This window comes from Myiozetetes cayanensis, unplaced genomic scaffold, assembly GCF_022539395.1.
Source record: "Myiozetetes cayanensis isolate MyiCay16 unplaced genomic scaffold, myiCay2020 scf62, whole genome shotgun sequence".
Classification (NCBI taxonomy): Eukaryota; Metazoa; Chordata; class Aves; order Passeriformes; family Tyrannidae; genus Myiozetetes; species Myiozetetes cayanensis.
In genome coordinates, this window is record NW_026087876.1 from 157,988 (window position 1) to 180,832 (window position 22,845).

General features: G+C 57.5%; 1 protein-coding gene across 1 annotated transcript in view; it reads left to right on the forward strand.

The window, feature by feature from the left end:
• Positions 1 to 9,223: 9,223 nt before the first annotated feature.
• NUDCD3 (NudC domain containing 3) overlaps positions 9,224 to 22,845 on the forward strand; it is a 30,009-nt gene continuing 16,387 nt past the window's right edge. The window contains exons 1-2 of the mRNA XM_050337368.1: positions 9,224 to 9,465; positions 11,381 to 11,673. Of these exons, the coding sequence (XP_050193325.1) occupies positions 9,274 to 9,465; positions 11,381 to 11,673 (485 nt within the window). The 5' untranslated portion in view covers positions 9,224 to 9,273. The remainder of the gene's footprint in view (positions 9,466 to 11,380; positions 11,674 to 22,845) is intronic.

Below are 22,845 nucleotides of genomic sequence, written 5' to 3' on the forward strand. Positions count from 1 at the left end.
GCACAGCCCAGAACGTGTGTGGGCCCAGGCTGGGCTCTAGCACAGGCCGACACAGTTTGGGGTGGGTGTGTGCTGCACTCCATTTGGGTCTATGTGGGTTTGGCCCACATGTGGCGTGGCTCTGCTCAGACGCAGCGTGACCAGCTTGTGTCAGGCACAGCACCAGTGCTGCACTAGCCTGGAGAGGCACTGAGCTGCTGTGATCACCAGGCTGGCACTACAGTGTGGCTCAGTCCCACTCCAGCTCTGAACCGGCATCACACTTGTGCCAGCACTCTGGGACCAGCACCCAGCAGCAGCACCAGCCTAGGGCCACCCACTGGCCCAGGAGGCTCCCACCTTCCCCAGACCAGGTTTGTCCCTGGCAAAGATCACATGCAGGGACTGAAACCAGTACCCAACAGGACTGACCAAGACACCAGCACCCACAGCTGTGTGAGGGCAGCTCAGGGGGCCCTATGGTGTTCCAGGAGGTCCTGTTGGGTCCCTTCAGCACCCCCAGCCTGGGTGGCACAACCAGGGCTGCACCCCTGTACCCAGCTGGTGCGCACCCCTCTGTGAACGTGTGTGCACACACGGCACCCACGTGCACATGCTGGGGGCAGATGTGTGCCCCAAGGAGGGTGTGTGCCAGTGCCCATTCCCATCTTGTGGTGACCATTGCCCAGCAGGAACCACGGCTCAGCGGGCAGAGCCCACAGGTAGCGCCAGGGCTGCAGGTCAGCCGGCAAGGGAAGCTGGGCTGTGCAGCTGGGGGCTGTGCCCTGGCACAGGTCAGTGGCTGGGGGCCGTTTCAGGCCATCGAGTTGCAGGGATGGTGGTGATGAGGTGTTGCAGATGGCACCCAGTGTGGGAGGAAGCAGCCAGGGTGCTCCAGCCCTTCTGCCTCGGTGCCCCTGCGTCACTGGCCAGAGTCCGTCCCATGTCCCCAGGGGCCCTGTGCCACGGGCCACGTGAAGCACCAGGCGCACAGAGCCACAGCACAGCCTAGGCTGGGCCTGGGGAGTGAGGAGGGGCATGTACTTGGAGCCTGGGGACCCCCTGCCCCTCTCAGCCCAACAAAGCAGTAGCAGAGATGATCCCACACCCTTACCCTGTTGCCATCCTGCGTTCCTGTCTCCCCTGGGTGGCCCCATCTGCCCTAGATGTGTGAATTGGTGAGGAAACTGAGGCAGGATTCCCTGGATGAATCTGGGAGGCTCCACAGCCTGGGCCCCCAGGTCTCATCTCATCCAAGCTGAAAAGGGATCCAGGTGTGTCTGCACTCCAGCAGAGGCAGAGGCAGCGACAGCCCTGGGGGGCGCTACCAGGCACAAGGCCCACAGCACCAAGCACGTGGGGCACAGCATTTGAGCATGTGGGATGCAGCACTGAGCATGTGGGGAGCAGCACTGAACACGTGGGGAGCAGCACTGAACACGTGGGGCACAGCACAAGGGATGCAGGTTTGTGGCTGGGTGTGGAGGGGTGCAGCACTGAGCACAGAAAGGGCAGCACTGAGCAGAAGGGGATGCAGAGCCTGGCACATGGGGAGCAGTGTTGATCATACAGGGTGCAGCACTGAGCAGATGGGGTGCAGAGTCAAAGATGTGCTGGGAAGGAGCAGGCTGGGGGGCTCTTGGAGTCGCTCCCACGCCAATACACTGCAAGTCTCCTGCACGGGAGGGGACCCTTGGACCTCTGTCAGCTCCACTTTTACAGCTCCCTCCAAGCAGTGGGACTGTGATATTGGAGGCATTTAAGGCAGTGGGGCAGCACTCTGGGAACTGGGTGGGAAACACCCCAGGTGCTGCTCCAGCCTGTGGCCATCTCATCTACAGACCTGCAGGCTCCATCCCCACTGCCAGTAACAGCAGCAGTCTGTAACTCCTGCATGGAATACACTGGCAGAGCAGGTGTCTGAGACTGTGGAGCCTTTGATGGGAGCTGAGCCTTCCCTGAAATCTGCCTGCTTGGCACTCCCAGTCCCTGCAGGTGCTCTGGTGTTCAACAGCATCACTGGGCACCCCAGCACTCGCTGGTACACTGTGGACCCCTAAGTGTCACCAGCACACTCCAGAAACCCTCCAGAAACCCTCACCACCCTGGCTCTGCTCCTGACCAATCCTCTTATTTCTGGTTGTCTTACTGAATTGTTAATTGGTGATAAATTAAAATTAATCTCTCTGCGTCAAGTGTTTTGCCTGTGACTTAACTGCTGAATGATCTCCTTGTCCTTACCTTGCTCCAAAGCAGTTCCACTGCTCTCACCTCTGTCACACATGCCGTCATTGTCCCCTCCTGCACACCCAGAGCACAGCACTTCCTCCCTGAGGTTGCTCTGGCCCCTTGGCCAGCTTCCAGCTCCCCTCCCTCCCCCGGGCCTATTCACACCTCTTCCCTCCATGTCCACTCTGCCCCTCCACTTCTCCTTTGTTCATGCTCAGATCCCTTTTATTCACCAGTCTGGACCTCTTACATCTCCTCCCTCTCCTCTTGGGATGCTCAGAGTCCCTTCCTTCCCTTCATCCATGGTGGCATCTCCTCCACGGAGCCCTGCCCTTGTCATGAACCAAAGGGGCTCTGCTTGCCCCTCTGCCAATCCTTTCCCCTCCCAGGAAGTCACCTCCTCACACTTCTGTTCCTCTTGCCCTGGGTGAGATGAGTAGAATCACAGAATCCTTTGGGTTGGAAAAGCCCTCGGAGACCTTTGAGTCCAACTGTTCCCCCAGCACTGCCAAGGCCATCCCTATGTCCCCAAGTGCCACATCCACATGTCTGTTAAATCCCCTCAGGGCTGGGGACTCCACTGACCAATGTTATCAGAGTGGAGCCTTCTCCACAAGCCCAACAGACACCCAGAGGTGTCCACGTGCACACAGGGGAGGGCAGGATGTCCTGCCCACCTCCCACAGGCCCCGTTCCTGGTGGAGGAACCAGCCTGAAGGGATGGGCTCTCCAGACCCATGTTCCTCCTCCTCCACTTTTCCTGGCTGCTCTGTGTGTCTCCTGCCTTGACAGAATCTTTCATGTTTGTGGTGGCAAGAGGCAACAACAGCAGGGAATGATCCCCTCTGGGCCCTGGCTGAGCCCCAGCCCTGCACGGCATCACCCAGGTGTCCTTTTAGCACTGCCAAAGTTGGGATGGCTGAGTGCACAGGGATAAGGAGGACAGGTCAGGGATGCCATCACAGGCAATGCCAACTGAAAGGCCCCAGAGCCCTCTAGTGCCACTGCCACAGTCTGCTGGCAAGAGTTTAGAAATTTGGCAGAAAACAAACCCCCTTGTGTTCCAGCTGGTCCTGAGAGGTCAGAGGGGCTGGGGGCAGCTGGGCTAAATTTCAGAATAGGGCACTGTAAGTCTGTTCATATTCAGTGAGAATGTCCATGATCCAGACTGACAAATAGTTGGGTTTATCAGAGCAACAGGAAAGAAGGTTCAGAATAAATGCACAAACAACAGTGTTAACATGTTGTGACAGAAGGTATGAACAGAAATATATATATATATCTATATATATCTATACACACGAGTAAATATTCCTGGGTCTGTGCATTGCCAGAGGCTGGGAAGCACTCGGTGCCTGTTCTGGACAGAGCCAGACATGGGGCCCCTGTGGTTGAGCTCCATGGGATTGCCTCCGCAGGCAGTGGACGGAAAAAGTCCTGCCAAGGTTTGCACCAGCTCCCTCACCCAACTCCTTCCCCTGCATGGGACACCACCACCACATGTTGCGTGCTGGTGAGTCACTGGCAAAGGAATTACTGAAAACAAAACTTAAATCACAGAACCACATTGTGGGTAAGGCTGGAAGGGACCACAGTGGGGTCATGTCGTCCCACCTCCCTGCTCAAGCAGGGTCATCCCAGAGCACATAGCACAGGATTGTGTCCAGATCGTTCTGGAATATCTCCAGTAAGGGAGACTCCACAGCCTTTGCAATCTATTCCAGTGCATGGCAACCTGCACAGAAAAGTTCGGTGGAATTAATATGAATTTCCAAAATCAAAACAAAGCATGATGGTCAGGGTCACTCTATTGCTTATGGAATAGATAATACATATAGTGAAAATCAAATCAGAAACAGTTAGAATCAGTGGCAAGTTAGATTCACTGCCACCATGGCACCCCCTGTCCCCCATCAGTACCCAGGGGATCCCCAGGCCTCGCAGTGGCACCCACGGGAATTTGCTGCTGGTACAGCCCAGTCGATTGTGCTGCTGATCTCTATCTAAATGGTCCTGCAAATATTCTGCTGGCTTCTGCCCGGCTGTCGGGGCGCTCAGAGCTGGCTCTCGAAGCTGCGAGGCGCCTGCGGAGAGAGGAGGCTGCTGAGGCCCCGCCGGGGCCGGGGCTGCGGGCTGGGTGTGAGGGTGCGGAGCAGCGCTGGGCGCCCCGAGGGGTGTGGGCACCCGGCTGCACGGGGGAGCTGTGGGCACAGAGAGCTCTGGGCAGAAAACGGGGCACCAGCTCACAGCACAAACCTCTGCTGAGTTTGGGCAGAGGTGAACTGGGCACCCAGAGCACCTCAGCTCAGAAAGCCCCATGGCTGCTACGGCTGAGAGCAGCCATCCAACACCGCTTTGGACACTCCCCCCAGGCCCACCAACTCACTTTCTCCTCTTCCTCCACAAGTGGAACAGACAATACAACGCCATCCCCAGCAGAATTGAGCCCAGGACAGCCACGATGCCTTCTATGCAGTACGTCCGGAAGGTATCAGCACCCACAGCACTGGGGTCTGTCCTGCCTTCAACAGCGTTTGGGTCTGTCCTGCCTTCAACAGCGTTTGGGTCTGCCCTGCCCACCACGGCAATTGCGTCTGTTCTGCCATCCACAGGGTTTGGGTCTGCCCTGCTCACCACAGCGCTGGTCAATGTTCTGCCATCCACAGCGCTGCTGAGGCTGAGGCTGTTCACACCTGCAGGAACAATTATGCGCATCAGTGCGTCCTGACACTGCCAGGAAATGTTCTTTCCCACTTTGCTGGCATCTCTGAATGAGGGAATATGCTGGGTGGCAATGTTTCTGTGGTTCAGTAGAAGCCAAGGGAACTCCCAAAGGCCTTACAAGTCTGTGCTCTCCAGAGCCTCTCTCTCCTCTCGGCTTCCCTTACGCTCTGCAGTGGCCGCAATCCAGTTCTCCCAGTGTCTGGCTTTGCTCCCCGTTCCTGGGGATCCTTCACATTTGCCCACAATTTTTCTTGCACTCTGGCCAGGGATGGTCTGACTGGGGCAGTCGTAGTCCCTGGGACTCAGCTGGAGCCACAAGTGGCAGCAGAGATCCTGGACCATCCTTGCAGCTCGCCAGCACCCGCAGGGTCCCTGCAGTGAGGCTCTGAGGTGCAGGCTGGGGCGGTTATGGCATGGTCCCTGCATGCACCCAAAACCTCTGCTGCCCCACTGTGCTGGTTAGGAGTGACCTGTACCCACCTTGTGCTATTGCCTTCAGCTCTCCCAGGATTTCATGTAGAACTTTGGATGTGTCCTGGGAAGTTTGTCCCCTTCCATCTTGATACTCTGGACCTTAATGGAAAGAATAAAGTTACATTTCCACCCCAGCAAACCCTGGAAGCAGCACTCAGGCTGTGCAGTCAGTTAGGACTGACCTGTGACCCCCTCCAGTGCAGAGTCCAGCCAAGAAGCAGGGAAAGCCCTCCCTGTGCCCACAGGTGCAACCAGACCCCCCTACGAGGAGCTCCCATCACACCTTGCCCCCCCCCCCGTCCTGACTGAATAATGGAACAAGGGAGGGGATCATGGAATGATGTGGTACACTCAGGCTTTTCTCCCCATTCCTGTGGATCCTTCACATCTGCCCACAATTTCTCTTGCAGGTGCCCACCTTCCCTTTCCAGGCTTGGTGGGTACTGCCTGGATGGACACTCTCTCTGACCCTGGTCAGAGACCTCGCTGAACAGGACTCAGGGGGCTAGATGGAGTGCAAGGAAGGACAAATCATCCCTTGGAATGAGATGGACAAAACCCCTCCCTGTGTCAGGGAGGGCCACCCCCAGCTCTCCCTCCCCAGCCCAGCCCCCACACCCTGAGGGGACACACTCGGGCTCTCCCTCACTGCCCTTCCTCTTCCAAGACCAGCTGTCAGGTCTTGTCTCCCACTTATGGCCCCTGGCAGGACTGCCCAGTGCCTGCATAATTTGGGAAACATTCCTCTAGCCCAGCAGTGGGGCCTTCCCCAGGACTGGCCAGCACTGCCAAGGATCAGGGAAAGGTAAAACCTCAGTGTGGGTCAGGCACAGAGGCTGCAGGAGGACGGTGCAGGGTCCCCCCAGACCGTGCTGGACCCGTCAGTGCAGCCCTTTGTGCCCCCATTCCCAGGAGAGATCCCTTCTGTTGTGCCAGGGTCTCCAGGCCTTTCCTCATGGGGATCTGCCAGGGCCGGGGGCTGGCCCTGGCCTGCCCACCTACCCACTGCCCACGGTCGCCACGGAGCAGCCCCGACACCCCCAGCTGGCAGGGCCACCAGGAGGAGGATGAGGGCCAGGGCCCACCGTGCCTGCACCATTCTGGCACTGCTGGCACTGCTGGCACCGCTGGCACTGCTGGTACTGCTGGAACTGCCACTGCTGGCACTGCTACCACTGCTGTCACAGATGGTACCGCTGTCACTGCTGGCACAGCTGGCACCGCTGCCACTGCTGGAACTGCCACTGCTGGCACTGCAGGCACTGCTGGCACTACTGCTGCTGGAGCGGTGCCTGCAGCACCTGCCCTGCATTGCACACCATGGCTCAGCCTAATGACCTCACGGGGGGCTTTGTGACCTCACAGGGGCTTCTACCGGCAACATTCCCTTCTCCAAGGGAGGCTGTAGCAGGGAGATTGCTGAAACTGAAACCAGTTCATGGTTGAAAGCTCAACAAAACAACATTTATTACAAAGAAGTAGCCAACAAAACGAGAAACCGAGAGACAGGAAAGAGAAGGGAAACAAGCCCCCAAGACAACCCCCCACTCACTCAGGTTTTACTTACGAGGTTGTCTTACTGACCCTGAAATGCTTAGAATTCCCCACAGCAGAAGCTGCATCTCCAGAACCTCAGCAGGCTCACAAAGTGGCAGGTGTCCCTGCAAAGCCACGCTGTCCTCCATGTGAGCCTTGAGTCTGCTCCCAGTAAGAGCTCTCTGCTTTTTATACAATGAACCTGTGACTCGTACCTGGGCAGGTGTGGCAGCACTGCCCGGCCTTTGGTCCCTCCCCCCTTTGTGTAAGTGGTACCCCTTCTGTGCATGCATGTGTGCACATCAATGGTCTTTCCTAAATGAGCCTTGGGGCTTCCTTCATCATCCTCCTCGTCACTTTCTCCTTCAGATGCCCGTGGAGGGCCGTAGGCCAATAGCCAGCCCCCAATTAATTTCAGTTTATACCAGATGCTTCCTTCAAGGACGAAGTTCTCGTTTCTCAGGGCTTGTTTTCTCATAACTTGGCAGGAAAAGAACAGACTCTTGCAGGTGGCTGGGCCAAACATAGACCAGAAGTAACAGTGTCTAATTAAGCACGAATGCAGAGGCCCAAACACGCCCAGTCCCAATGGCCCAGCAGCTCCCACTGTGGGAACCCCCTGGAACCACCAGCTCCCAACATGCCTGGCACAAAGCTGGGGGGGCCAGCTGAATGGATGTCCCAAAGGGTCCCTCTGTCCAGATCTGGGGGTCTCCATGGGGCTGCTTCTTTGACCCTCAGAGCTTCTGCCTCCACTGGACCAGCACCAGCTCAGCTCTGCTGGTCATCCCCATACTGGGCCATGGTGCCACTGCTCTGGGGGGCCCAGGAGCTGCTGAGACCAGAGAGGTCCATCACAACACCTCACCACCTACTAAAGGAGTCCAAAAGAGTGCAGTGGCCACCACGCCTGGGGACCCCGCTGGCAGCAGCACAGAGGGGACAGCAGTGCCCCCAGCCCCCACAGTGCTGTTGATATTCCTCGTGGCCACCATCACAGAGGCCTCCCCAGGCAGCCACATCCTCCGCAAGGCACTGCCCAAGGAAACACCTCGGGATTGCTCCCTGATGGGACAGGATGACTTCAGCAGTGTCCCCAAGGCTTGGGATGCTGGAGCCATCCTCCCCAGAGACACTGGCTGGCTCTTGCTGCTGGCAGAGTCGCTCAGTATCACTGTAGCCTCTCTGAGAGCACCAACAGTCCTGAGCCTGGAGCAAGTCACCACTGGCAAGATGGGGCCCTGGGAGCTGTGGTGGAGCACTGGGGCACTGTAAAACTCCACCCGTCCAAGATGAATTTAAGATGTTGTGCTTTATCCCCATGTGTGGATGAACAATGTGTTCAGCCCCAAAACAGATTTAACAGATGCCAATGCACTAATGCCAAAGAGATGTGGTTTGGATAGAATTCCTAACTAGTTTCAGTTAGTTCCTCAAACAGCTTAAAAATAATCGGAGAAGTATCTGCAGAGTTGTAAATAAAGAGCAAAGTGTTGTTCCAGGGTTACATGAAAATGTCCGTAAGTGAGACCTGTGTCTGCTTAAAAAGAAATACCTGGATCCTGGGAACTCCCAGCTCTTAGGCCTCAGCTCTGTGCCTGGGAAGATGATGGAAAAGATTCTGCTGGGAGCTCTGCTGAGGCCCATGGAGGGCAGGAGGTGATTCGGGGCAGCAAGCAGAGCTTCTCCATCTTTCTGTGATGGAGTGACTTCAGTCTGGTACGGGGCAAGGGCGCTGGATGGCACCTCTCTCTCGGCTGTTGTAATGCCTTGGACAGGACCCCCCAACATGCTTCTGTCCCAGGGAGAGGTGGATTTGCGGGGGGTGTCGGGTGAGTGTCCGGCGGGTGAGGAGTTGGTTGGGTGGTTGCTGCCTTGCACAGGTTGATCGAGGGGAGCAGCTGATGGAATCACTTTGGATTTCGGCACAGTTTTGATCCCGTCTGTCCCAGGCCCCTCCCGGACCGGGGAGCCCCCGCCATGACGGGTCCGCCCCCTCCTCCGCGGGCGGCGGAGCCCCGGCGCCCCCCGGCGGTTCGGAGCGGGAACTGCAGCCCCGCGGGGGGGGCGCGCGTGGGGGGAGCGGGGAGGACGGGCGATGGCTGCGGGCTCTGCGGCGCGGGGCCTGGGCGTCTCCTGGTGCTGGGAGGCCACAGGGGGGTCCCGGCGGCCCCCTGAGGGGGCCGGGGCTGCCCCGGGAACCCCCGCGGGGCTGGAGGGACAGCCGGGGGGCCGGAACGCGGGAGCGCAGGGCGGGTTCCGGGCGGACCGCGCGGGCAGGACCGGAAGCGCGGCCGAGCCCGTTGCCGTGACAGCGGGCCCGGGTCCGCCATGGAGCCCGCGCTCACCGACATGTACGACCAGGCGCTGCTGGGCATCCTGCAGCACGTCGGCAACGTGGAGGAGTTTCTGCGCATCCTCTTCGGCTTCCTCTACCGCAAGACCGACTTCTACCGGCTCCTGCTGCGGCCCGGGGACCGCCTGGGCTTCCCGCCCGGCGCGGCGCAGGCCATGGCCCTGCAGGTACCGGCGGGGCCCGCGTTTGACACGGCCTGGCCGTGCTGGTGGCCGGCGCCGACCCCGCCGCGGGGCCGCGCTGAGCAGGCCGTGTCCCCCCGTCCGGGCAGGGCGGGGGTATCTGGGGCGGGCGCCGGGCAGCACAGCAGCCCCCGGGGCGCCGGCGCTGCTCAGAGGGGTGCGGGAGGATGCGGGCGGTGGAGGGTGCACCACCCTGGGCGGGGGCGGCAGCGTCACCCTCGTAAGAGGACGAAGAACCTCGGCGGCAGGGGGAGGCTGCGAGACCCCGGTGGGAAGAGGCGGGGTGGGCCAGGGTGGGCTCACAGTGGGGCTTGTCGGGAGCCGCCATCGGGAGCCTGGGAGCAGGGAGCCCGGAGAGCGGCCGGGAGCAGGGGGGTCGCGGCAGTCGTGTGGGGAGCGGGTCTGGGCTTCGCTCGGCGAGAGCTTGTGGTGGGCACCGGGCTGGCCCCGCTCCTGGGCGGGAGGGGCTAAAGCCCCGACCTGCTGGGCTCGCGGCTGGGGCGGCTCTGACTCGGGGCACTTCTGGTCTGTTATTAATCTTCATTAGCAGAGAGGAAAACAGGTTGTAAAGCTCAGGGTGAGGCTGGGTTTGGGGTGTTTGGTGTTTGTCTGCTCGGACTGGATGAGTTTTCCTTCCCAAGTGCATCAGGCCTAGGGTGCTGTGGGTGGGGGTGGGGGCGTCCCTGCCCCTTCCTGCAGTGCCCCGTGGCACACGGGGGTCCTTGTCACCCCCCCAAGGCAGCTTCTGATGTGCTTTTCGGGCAAGGGGGGACCACAGAGGGGGCTCAGGCTGCACAGGGAGGGCACGGAGCACAAAACACTGGGCAGAGGGGCAGCGCCGGTGGGGGTCCGGTGTGGTGTCCCCTGGGGCCGTTTGGGGCTGGGCACAAGGAGGGAAGTGGAGCTCTGGCCACAGTGTTCCTGCCACAGGGAGCTATTGGTCGGGGCAGGCTGCAGCCAGAGGGACCCGGAATATGGGACAGTGCGGAAGGGGCCCCTCTCTCATCCTGGCTTGGCTGCAGCCCAGGGCATGGACACGGGGCTGAGGTGCTGCTCTGTGTGACCCCTGTGGGTCTGGCACTCACCTCTCTGCTCCATGCCTGGGGAGGAAGGCTGGAGTGAGGGGCACAAGCCTCTGTCCTGCTGTGGCTGCGCTGGCAGGAGCCCTCCCTGAGCCACGTCCTGTGTGCTGCACCTCGTGGACCCAGAGGAAGACTTGAATCAAGCAGCACCATGGGCCAGGCATGCCAGTCTGCTACTGGAAGCACTAAATCTGACTCCAAAACATTCCTGGGAAGTGAAGGAGGACTGTGTTTGACACTTGCACACTTTCCAGAACACGTTTACGGTGCTAGTGCCCTGGCACTCAGGGGAGAGAAGCTGCAGCCCCTTCAGGGAGCAGGCCCAGGGGCCAGGTCACCATCACCCCTCAGTGACCTCCTGAGTTCACTTCCGACCTCCAGCCTGCACTGGACAGGCATGGCCTGGAACAGGGGTGAGCCCTGGAACATTGAGTGAGGGGAGGTTCCCTCGGAGCTCCTTCCCAGGCAGGAGCCGGAGCTCACCACTCTGCTTTTCCCTGGAGTAACCAGCCCTTTTCGCAGGCTGGGGTGAGGTTGGCTGCCAGAACATGGCTGAAGAAACATTTCCAAAGTGCTCCCGGGAGCCAGGCTGTCTCTGAGGTGTGTTTGACATGGCTGTGGGGACTTCTCAAAGAGTCACCAGCAGATTTTGTTGGTGACTGAAGCAACTTGGGGTAGGGAGGAGTGTGTGATGTCCAGAGAGGCAGGGACAGGAAGGAATAAGTGCCCCAAGTGTGTGATGCTGCTCCTCTCCTTCTCCCTGGTGTGCCAGGTAGAGCTGGTGGCTCTGACTGCTCAGTTTACTCTTTCTCTTCCAGGCATTCCGAGTGTTTGAGCGGATGGCCAGGCAGGATGACGAGAAGAGGCGGCGGGAGCTGGAGGCAAAGCTGAGGAAGAAGGAGGAGGAGGAGGAGGCAGCTGCAGCTGCCGAGAGGGTGAAGCTGTGCCCTGCAGCTCAGGAGGTTGAGGTGGAGACAACGGAGCACATCCCAGCACCAGATGTCGGGGAAGCTGTGGGCACACAGGAATCAGCTGCAGCCCAGGGTGCCGCAGCTCCCAGCTCTGTGTCGGTGGAGTCTCTGGGGGCTGCTGCCCCAGCAGAGCTGCTGACGTAAGGATCTTTTACTTTCTTCATGCTCCTGGTAGGGGGGAGACAAAACAACAGACAGGGTGTCCACTGTTTCCTGCACAACCCATTTTGGGGGTTTGACCTTCCTCTGCAGGCACTCGGCCCTTCAGGAGACTGTGAAGATTTCCCTTGCAGGCTCCCATGGCTGGAGACATCATTTAATTCCCTGCAGGAGGGCAGGGGTTGTTGTTCTGTGGGTGGTTCAGTGTCTCCTGCTCTGCTCTGAGCAGGGGAGGTGGCACAGCCCTGTATGCGGCCCTGCAGAGCTGGGCTGGGCCATGTGGCTCCTCCACGCACTGGCTTCAGTGAGCAGTGTCCCTTTGCTGGTGCTCAGTGATGGAAGTCTTGGCACCAGCCTGCAACCCCTTTGTCAATGTTGGACCCCCCAGCATGCTGGTAACATCCCAGCAGCCATCTGGGAATGTGCACAGCTGCCTGCAATGCCTGTGAGTTGGTGCTGCCAGGCCTGGGACAGGCGGCTGCTGCAGCAAATGTGTTTGGAGCCCTCCGGAGGTCTCTGGCCCAACCTTTGGCTCAGAGCAGTGCCAGCTTTGAAGATCAAGCAGGTACTGCGAGTTTTCTCTTTATCCAGGCTTGGTGGCTTTCCAGCAGGGCCAGGCAGCCTCCATTTGTACAGAAATGTCCTTGTGTCAAAGTCCTTGCAGAGCGTCTGGGACACTTCCAGCCCGACTCTGTGCTGAGCAGTGGCAGGTGAGCTCGGGCAGGCTGGTGAAGCCTCTGTGAGCCACTGAGTGCACATCCTGTGCAGGTGTCTCTTGTCCTTCCCTGGGTGTCACCTTGACCCCAAGCAGGGCAGAGCTGCCCAACCCTCGGTCAGGGCCTCACACCCATCAAGGTACAAGGTCCTGTGTCTCCTCGCTCACCACGTCGGAGGAGCGATGCCACGAGCAGGCCATGCAGACCCTGCCTCCTCCTCCCTTCCCAGCTGTGTCCTGTGGTCAGACCTCATGCCACGGCCACACTGCCCGTCTCTTGCTCACTGTGGCTGTCCTGGCCGTGTATGGGGCTTCACTGCTGCCTGTCCCCGCTCTCCCACTAGTATTTGGTGAGGAGGGCAGCTTGGGCTGGTGATCCCTGTCCTCTCAGCCAGTTTTGGACATGTCATTGGGGAGAGCAAGGCACCAGAGGGAATCAGGCTCTAGTGGAAGAGCCCCAAATCCTGGAAGGACTGGGATGGCCAATGCCCCTGAGGAACAGAGAGGATTTGGAGCCCCGACTTAGGGGCTGTCAACCCTTGGCATATGGAAGGGACAGTCTGAGGACCAAAATTTTGGGGACTGTGGGACAATAAGTGGTTGGAGTGTGGAGCTTTAGGTTGAATATTAGAAAAAGGTTCTTTCCCCAGAGGGTGGAGGGGCACTGAACAGGCTCCCCAGGACTGGTCATGGCCCAAGGCTGCCAGAGCTCAAAGAGTGTTTGGACAATGCTCTCAGGCACAGTGGGATTGTTGTGGTTAGGCCCCCTGAGCAGGGCCAGGAGCTGGTCTCGATGATCCTTGCGAGCCCCAGCTCGGGATACTCCACAATTCCATTACAGGACAGCAGCTGAGTCAGGTCCTGCAGCCTTGGCTGGACGCAGTGGTGGGGCAGGGCCCGAGCATGGAGGCTGTCTCAGCAAGAGAAAGGGTACGGGCTGTGCCTGGGCAAGGTGCCTGCCCAGTCACCTGATCTGATGGGAGGAGGAGAAAGGACTTGTGTGTAACTGGCACGTGTTCTGCGGGATAAAAATAAGCCAGAAGCCAAAAATGAAATTACTTGCAAAGCCTGTGCCAGGGCTGTCCTGCAAAAGGGGCTTTGTCCCTGGTGCTGCTAGTCTGACACCTCTCCCTGTGCAAAGTTAGCAAGCCAAAAGCCCTGTGAGAGCTGTCCTGGGAGTGTCCAGCCCAGCTTATCCCAATGGAGAGGAGAGGAGAGAGTTGAGGAGCCAGCGAAACCATGAGCAGAGGGAGCTGGACTGGCCTGAGTGCCAGCTGCTTGTGCCCCTGTGCATGCCATGTCTGTTGTGTTTTGCCCCATGAAATTTCCTCTCGGGCCTTTTGTTGTGGGGCAGCAGCTGGTGGAAGGGACGTTAAGCTGCCTGAAAACACGTCAGGGCTGGAGGAAGGGAACTGGAGGGATTAGGAAGGAAGCTGAGGGCCAGTGTGGGAGCAGAATGTGTCTGACAGTGAGTGTGCTGGAGCTAGCAGGGATGGTTTCTGCTGCGGGTGGTGAGAGCCTGGTGTAAACTCAGCCCTCACATGTGCCACCCTCTGAGTGTGTCCTGGCACCACTGGAAAGTGGCCCCTGTCAGACATCAGGCATTCAGGTGCTGTTTTTCAGCCTGCAGCTGTGGCATCAAATGCCAAGCTCTGCTTGGCAGCTCTCCCCATTAAAAGAAGGTGCCTTCAACCAAGTATGGGTGCCCCTGTGGCTTCTGCCCTCCCCAGTGGTCTCTTCCCCCTTTGCTCTTCCTGCTCCCAGCACCCTGAACTCTCTGGTTGGGTGAAACACCCGCATTCCTTTGGTGCCTGCCCAGTCTGGGCACGTGGTGGGTGAGACCAGGCACAAGAGGCTGTGTCCCAGGAAGCTCTGGTGGTTTCCAGGCCAGGAAGAACGGGGTGTCTGTGTCCTCGAAGTAGGGTAGAGCAGCCCACGGGTTTGTTATGGGGCTGTAGTTGGTTTCGGTGCCTCTGGGGGGCACTGGAGCCCCCCGAAAGGCTGCGGGAGCCGGGCGGGCGGCCTGGCCACCCCCCGACAGACTATTAATAATGTAACCAACTGCTTAATTCTCCACAGCCCCTTCTGAGCAAAACCCAGAGCTACCAGCCTGGGTATGAGGGGCGCATGAGTAATGAGCAGCTCCGGCAGCAGGAATGCAGAAAAGAGCTTAAACAAAAATATTTTCCATCTCCTTTCCTTCCCCCCACCCCTCCAGCCACTGGTGAAGAAAACCGCTGCCACCAAAATCTATATAAAAACTCACTCATTCTGTCAACCTGACGGTTCTGGGAATGTAGGGCAGGTATGATCCCAGATCTGCCAGCTCCCATCAGAGCCTTGTGCTGTGCCTGGGTGCTGGGGCACTGGTCGGGAGCCTCTTGCAAAGCGCAGCGAGATGGTAGTGGCTTTTTCAGGGTTGATCCAGATGAATCAAGCCGGCTTTGTGGGTTTGGAGGTTTTCAGGGCTTGGTTTGGGGCTCAGCCAGGTCTCCCCACGTTCCTCGCCTTCTCCACCTGTGAAAAGCAGGTGAATCGGTTCCTCTTTGCTGCCCTGTAAACACCCCGAGGACTGAGGTGTCTTTGGGGTGACACTGATGCCAGGAGCAGTGCTGAGGGGGACCAGAGGTGTCCGTGCCAAGGAAGAAGCCGGGCTCCTCTTGCAACTGCCCTGAGTGTCCCGGCCATCCTTCCCTGGCTGTCACAGCTCTCTTGCTGTCCCCAGCACGCTGGGAGGGCAGTGGGGTGCAGGCCTTCCTCCCACCCCACCGTGGGGCTGTTCATCCCAGGGCTGGCATTGCAGCTGCACAGTCCCAGATCTGGCTCTTCCCCCATCTGCTCCCAGAAGCCATCCTTGCCTGAGCTCAGCTCCTAATTTTGAACACCTCCGCTGCCCAGCACCCTCCCCTTCCCCCAGCTTGGATTCCATCCTGCATATATTTGCCACACAGCATTTAAAATAGAGCCTGGCAGCCCACGTGTGGCACTGCACAGCCCGGCCTGTGCTTGTGCTTTCTGACTCCGGTTCCTGGCTTCCCTCTGCTCCTTGCTTTCTTTCAGCATGAACTGGGGGAAAGCTCTCATCCTGCTATACTGTGAGTCCCATCCCAGGGCTTACTCCATGTATGGGCAAGACATAGTGGCAGGAGGTTGGGAGGGGCAATCCTGGGAGCCTGTGGATGATGGTAAATGCCTCACCTTCATGTGTTTCTCCATCCAGTTTTTGTGTCTCTCCCAGGTGCTTCAGCCAGGTGTGCTCAGGGTGGGGCAGCTCTGGTCTGTACCTCAGAGACCAGCTAGGCAGGTGAGGTCTATCAGAGGAGGATCTTTGGGGGTGTCAGTACCACCAGGGCTGGAAATGGGAGCTGGAAACAGGACACAGAGCACTGGTGGGTGCTGGGTGGGCTTTGCAGAGCATGCAGTTGTCTCGTCCCCGAGGAAGGTTTTGGCTGCTGCTGGGGGGAGATCTGCCACAGTAACATGCAGAGCAGAACAAAACCCTGGGTTTCCATAGCCTCAGCCATTTGCCTTCTGCTGCCAGCTGAGGTGAGGAGGGGGCTCTTCATGGCTCCACCACTGCCTTGTGGGGCCTTGAAGGAGACCCTCCAGGTCTTTCGGAGTGTGCAACCCTGGGAAGGGATTCCACTCATCCTGTGCACACGGTGCCACTGTGCCAAGGAAGGGAGCAAACAGGATGCTGCTGAGCCCTAGTGCCATGGTCCAGGTGAGCCAAGCTGCAGGGCCAGTCCTGCTGACACTGCTCTGCTGTCCCCACGAGTGGGTTTGGGGGCTTGGCAGCGACCTAAAAAAATCCTTTGTGTATGCCCTGGCGAGCAGAATTGACTCAAATGCATTCATTAGTGAGCTGACTCCTGACGCTCCAGTTCTCTTCTGAGACCCACAGCTCCTGTTCCCAGAGCCCCTACACTTGGGGTTAACCCTTTGTGGGACACACCGGGAGCATCCCCGGGATGACACAGCGGCACTCTGGGAAATTTCCATGAGGCTCCTGTGTGAATCTTATTCGACTTAGCAACGGCTTGGCTTTGCCGGAAGCCCAGATGGCGTTTTGTCGTTGCAAGGTGCCTGCAGGATGGGCTTCTTTGTGCGGCTGCATCCTCCTTGAGGTGCTGGGGATGGGGATTTCACTGCTGGTCACCCTCAGTAGGGGAACAGGGCTGTGCAGAACAGCTGTTGCTGCATGCTGCTGACTTTGAGGCCAGTTTTGTTTGACTGAGGTGGGATTGTCCCAAGTTTTCTCCTCTCAGGCATTGTCCTGGGGACAGGAGGAGACCCCTTAGGCTCTCAGCAGGTTCTGTCCGGCACTGTCCACACCAGAAGCTGGTTAAACTGGTTTCCTTCCCCACTGTCCCTGTGGACCTTCCTGGTGAGCTCACCTCAGAGTCCGTGCTGTTCTTCCAGCCTGACCCAGAAAGGTGGAGCTGATTCTGATCCATATTTAGGGAGAGTCTGTCCTGGTTCTGATTCCTCTTGCGCATGTGGGGCTGTGTGCGGGGAATTCCCCCGGCGCGGCCAAGGCCTGTCACGAGCAGGAGCCAGACAGAGCTCGGGGAACGGCCTGACCTGATACAGCCGAGCTCCATCTGGCCCCATATCCTGTATCCATCAGCAGCAGATGCTGGGGGAAGAGGAGAAGAACAGAGTGAGCGTGCAGTGATACTTCCTCTGTGTTTTCACCCTGCCCTGGCACATGGCAACTCAGTGGCTTTTCAAGCACTTGGTTCTTCAGTCTTTGGGAGGATTATTTTCCCTTTTCTCTCTGAATTTCAGCCCTTCCATGCCTGAGGGCTCCTTAGCAGTGGTTCTGGTGAAGAGGCAGCTAGTGGGTCCCCATTGCCTTTCTCTGCAGTCTGTGAGGTTCACCTGTCATGTTAATTTTCTCCTTTCAGCCTGTTTTCAGGCTGAAGAGTCCTCATTTCCATGGTTGTTTCTCACTTGAGCATCATCCTTGTGCTCCTTGTCCTTCATGATCCTCTAGTGCTCTGAGGGCCATCCACATGCTTTGCCTGTGTGTTTCTGTTTCCGACCCCATTTCCTTGCTCCTGGGTTGTCCCGCTGTTGCGATGAGGCCAGGAAATCCTCTTCCAGCCACGTGGCACACCTGCAGTTAAGTGACATCACTCTTTTAAGTGACAACCCTTTTTGTCCCTTCCCAGCACTCCCCAAGGCTGTCGACCTTTCCAGGTCCAAACAAGAGCTTCACAATCGCTTTGTGTTGACGAGACCTCCTTCCACCAACACACCCCAGCGTGGCCGTGGCTCCTCGTGGTGCACCGAGGCTCTTGGCCCTTGTGGGCTGCAGCTGCACGTGCAGTGCCGTCGTGTTTGCTCTCTGGGAGGGATGTGTCCAGGTAGTACTGGGGGAAGCAGGGAAATGTAACCTAAGTCATCCCTGCTAAGTGTAGTCTTTCTGGCAGTGGAGAGAGGCCATGCTTCCTGCTGGGAGAATTGTTTTAATCCACATGCCTTCTCCCAAGGTGGTGGGAACTCAACTGCTTGGGAGGCATCTTTTCAAAGGGCTGAACGCTAGAGCTCAGGGTGAGATCCCCCAGCCCTGTCTGGTGCAGCCCTCAACTGTCCCAAGCCTTTTGCAGATGGTGAGGAACCAGTCGGTCCAATTTTCCAGTGTTTTCACAGAGAACCAGGCTCCTGCAGTTGGGTTGCTGAGATCAGCAGTAGAGTGCCAGTTCCCCTGTCACTGAATCGCTTAGGGCTTTGGTTGCCCTACCAAGGTACTGAGCTCCAAAATTAGGTCCTGGGACCAAAAATAACTAAATTAAAACCTATAAATTCTTTTCTTAACAAGCAGAAAATCCCAGTGCTGGAGACCGAGGGACAGCATTTTTAGGTAAAAAATCAGTCACTGTTTGCTTGGTATCACGGTGTTTACCAAAAGGGGCTTTATGTGGAAAACTACCTTGATTGGGCCAGGTCTTATCAGTGGTGGAGGGGTCTGAGAGTCCACCTTGTCCTCTGCTCCCACAGCTCAGTCCCACTGGATTTCTTTGGCCTTATCCCCTTTTTCCAGAGGAGTTATAATTGACTCCAACCTGGTTGGCTGCACGTAGGTCTCTCTCACAGGAGACCTCTGAAGTCCAAGGTTGTATAAGCTCTCTGCAAACAATAAAGATCCCAGGGGATTTTTGTGAATGGTAGTGTGTCCTGCTGTCCTTGACCTGAATATCCCAGCAGTAGTGAAATTTAGCCCTCTGGTGCTGGCGCTCCAACACTCTCCTGCGAGCTGGCGGTGGCATTTCAACTCGCCTAATGTCAGTAAGTTGGCGCTGTCGAACGGCTCTGTAAATAACTCGGGAAGCGAAGGGGAAGGCTAAAAGCTCTCCTGAAGAGTGTGAGCTTGGAAAAGAGCAAGGCTCTCCCCTGGCAGGGAGAGAGGCAGAGCAGCTCGGTGGGGCTCCAGCTGCAGAGACAGGGATGGATTTGTTGGTTGGCTGCTGGGTTGAGCAGCAAAGGCATCATCTGTGCAGGTGGTGCCTTGGGTACCTGGTAAAAAGGAGCCTTGGCCCCCTCCCACCACATCGTCAGGGCTTGGTGACACAATGGATTAGAGGGGAATGTGTCTTGATGGGCTTGATTTTTTGGTTGTTGGTCACATCCTGGTGATAAGCCAAAGCTCTGAGGCTTCCTGAAGGTGAGGGGACCTTTGGAGTAGAAGCCTGGTGAAGAGGGGCTGAGGGAGCTGGGGGGGCTCAGTCTAGAGAAAAGGAGGCTCAGGGGGACCTTCTCGCTCTCTCCAACTCCCTGACAGGAGGGTGCAGCCAAGTGGGGGTCAGGCTCTGCTCCCAGGGAATAAGGGACAGCACAGGAGGAAACTGGTATTGCATCAAGTTGTGCCAGGGGAGGTTTAAGTTGGATATTGGGAAAATTCCTTTATGGAAAGGGTTGTCCAGCCCTGGACAGCCCTGGACAAGTGGTGGAGTCCCCGTCCCTGGAGGGATTTAACAGCCGTGTGAGTGTGGCACTTGGGGACATGGCTTAATGGTGGCAGTGCTGGGGAAACAGTTGGACTTGGTGGTCTCAGAGGGTTTTTCCAACCCACACAATTCCATGATTCCATGATCTCTGTAATGCTGATTGATAGTGGGCACTGCAGGCAGGAGCCAGGACTCCACTGCCTGGCTGGGCTGTGCCTCAGGTTTCAGGGTGAGGGGGAAGGCACTGGCTTCCATTTTTCACACTTTTTTTTGGTGACAGCAGGAGCACTGAGCTGTGCAGTGCAGCTCTGGAGGTGTGTGCTCAGCATCCCCAGGGTAATGGGCAGTTGGGAACCGCTGATGAACTTCTCTCCACTTTGGGGGTGAAGGGGACTTTTTCCAAAACTGGGCTTGGGGTGTTCTTCTGCAGCAAATCAAACACTGTAAGAAACCCTGAGGATTGGGACGGCCCTGGACCACCACTGCGCTCGGGGCTGTGGTGGAGAGGATCGGGCTGGATCAGGGAGGATCAGAGTGGATCCTGAGGCTTACTGACTGCAGTGTGACTTGAGCTGTAGAGGAAGGGATTTGACATTCAGCTTGCTCAGTGCTTTGCCAGAGGCCTCATTAGCTGAAGTGCTGCTACAAAGGAGCCTTTGTGGAGCCCTGGGTGCCTCCCGAATCCCAGCAAAGGTCTGGGAGCTGTAGTCAGTGTCCTCCAGCCGTGGCACTTCCCAGGCAGAACCCCAAGAGGCAAATTGCAACCGTCCTGATGTTTTGATGCCAAAAGATGTCAAGTCTGGAGGTAAGGGGGAGGTTCCTGCACAGCATGCTTGCAGAAGGAGCACAAAGCTGGGATTTTCCATGCACACAATCCTTGCAGCTTTGGGAATGCAGCTTTCCAAAGAGGTTAAACCTCTGGCTTCTGTACCTGTTGCTGCAGCATCCACGTTGGAATCTTGAGGAGCAGACAGTATGTTTGACACTCTTCAAATTCTTCTTAAAAGCTGGGGTTTTGGCTGTCGTCCAGCTCAAGCTGAGGCTTGACAGCAGCTGTTTGGGGTGCACAGACCTTCCCGTGGCTCAAGGCACTTTGAGTTCTCATCAGGAGGGCTAGGAGCCAGGAGTTCTAGAAATCTGTATTCCAGTAAATCTGTATTCTGGTGCGCACGCTGTGCCATCGGGTGAGCGCGGCCTTTCCGCAGCGATGCAGAACAGGCTCTACCATCCCCCCATCCGCTGCCTGTCCACTCAGCTGGCACGTGCCCCCTTCTCCCACCATGCTGTCTGGCCCAGCGGGCTGCGTGCAGCTCCCTTAGTGCTGGGAGGGTGGGATACAGGTGTAATGCAAGATGGGAGGGAGGGAGCATTTGTGATAGCGTGAGGCCTGGAGGCTGCCAGGGGCCTGACCGACCACCCTGGGTGGGCGACCCGGCTGGTGCCACAGCAGGAGGATGGTGGCTGCTGACATGGTGCTGGTTCCCAGCAGCCCTGTGCAACCTGCAGCAGCTGTTCCAAGGGGACAGACTGCAATCACTCTTCATCCCCCTCTACATCACCCTCCCCGTTCGTGGGGGAGCCAAGCGAGATGCTTTGAGCCAAGCAAAGCTGGCTGCGAGCTACGGGAAGATCTGAACAGGACCATGGTGGGGCCACAGAGTGCTGGAGGTAGGACCCATCTCCCACCATGCCTTGGGCCCTGGCAGTGCTGGCTCTGGGAGCTGTGACAAGGTGTCTGCCTTGGAGCCCCCACCCCAGGGCAGTATTCCCAGCCAAGCAGGTGGGACCAGGCCCTGGTTGCAGCCAGGATGGTATCCTGCAGCAGGGCTGGGTGCTGCAGGCAACTCTGTGTTTCAGCAGCAGCTTCTCTTCCTGACCTGAATGTGCTGGTGCCTCTGTGAGTCCTCGCAGTGCCAGGGCCGTGGGATTAATAATGCTGATGGATGAGACTCGCTCTCGGCTGCTGTCATGGAGCAGCAGCCTGGATGCAGATGTCTGCTCGTTGCAGTAAATGCTGTCTGGATTGACGGTGTGCAGAGCATCTCCTGGCAGGCCCCGCTAGCTGCATGTGGATTTGGGTTAGGCACGCGGACGCGGTGTGCCTGATTTTCTCTTTTCTTGCTTGCTCAGAACTTCATTATTAATGAGATCTTTCCATTCTTGGCAACCTCCTGAGCTTGAAGACAGTTTCATGTATCTCACAGGGCCTCTGACAGTGGTTAAACATGGAGCTGGGGTGTTCATCTTAGGCTGTCTGCTGCCAGGGTGATTCTGTACACCATTCCCTCTGCTTCCCCACTCAAACGGAGGAAGGTGTGATGGAGGGGAGAGGCTGTCCTGACGGTTGGGATGTGCTTGTGGGACCTGACAGGATGTGTTGTGATGGCTGAGTGCAGATAGACTGGGACTATTGGAAATAACTCCCTCGGGAGCAGTGTTGCAGAAAGGGAGTGGGTCTGGGTTGCCGTTTCTGCCTGTGCTGGATTGTTTGCCTTGAAAGGTTGGTTGTCAGCCTAGCTTTCCCCCCTCATCATCCCCTTTGGCCTTGGCCAGTTCCACTACCCAGTTTCAGCTGTGGCGATTGTTTCTCTTATCCACCCACCTTCAGATCTGGCTTGACATGTTTTCCTTAAAGCTGCCTAAATAATTTACCTTGACTAAGAGCAAAGAGCAGTGCCAGCCCCAGACAAAGCTTTCTGAGAATGGCAGTGACTGGAGGGTACTTGCTGTACGGGACACTGAGCAGTGCATACCTGACTCTGCTGGATCCAGGTATCCCAGACTTCCACGAGCCTCCTTCCTGAGAGGGCAGGGGTCCTGCCTCACAAAGCTGAGCTGCTCTAGGCTGAGAGGATCAGTTTCCTTAAGTTCTGAAAATCCTTGAGATGTTTTCCTTCTTTTTTATGGGGAAAAGAAAGTTTGTTGGGATTATGCGTGTATTAGCTCCTTTCCACGATGCTTTCCCACCTCTGCTCCTCCTGAGCCTCAGTCTGAAGAACAGCTGCTCCCGTGTTGCTGTGTCTGTTCCTGAACTTCTGCATTCTTGCACCCAAACTCCTCAGAGAAGAGGAAGTCAGTGAGTTGCCCCACTCCTCCTCGAATCAAACTTTAACCAGATCCTTTGGTGTATTTGGTCCCTTCTCTTGGTTTGTGTCCAACGCTGCTTTCACAGAGCTGGTGCCACAGCTCTCGGGCTCCGAGGATGGAAACGTGTTCAGCTGAGTGTCCGCAGAGCGAGGATCAGTGTCACCATTTCCACATCACTTGGCTCACTGAACATCACCAACCCGTGGAGCTGGGAATCCCGGAGTAAGAAATGCCCAGAAATCTGTGTATGGGGCTCGACATTTGGCCTCACCCTTGGCCACCCAGCCTGCCTGCCAGGGCCAGCACTGCCACATCTCAGGGGGTCCTGTCCCCTTGTGCTGCTGCCAAGGGTCTCACCCTGCATGTAAGGAGTGGCTCTGGTCCCAGGAACAGTGCAG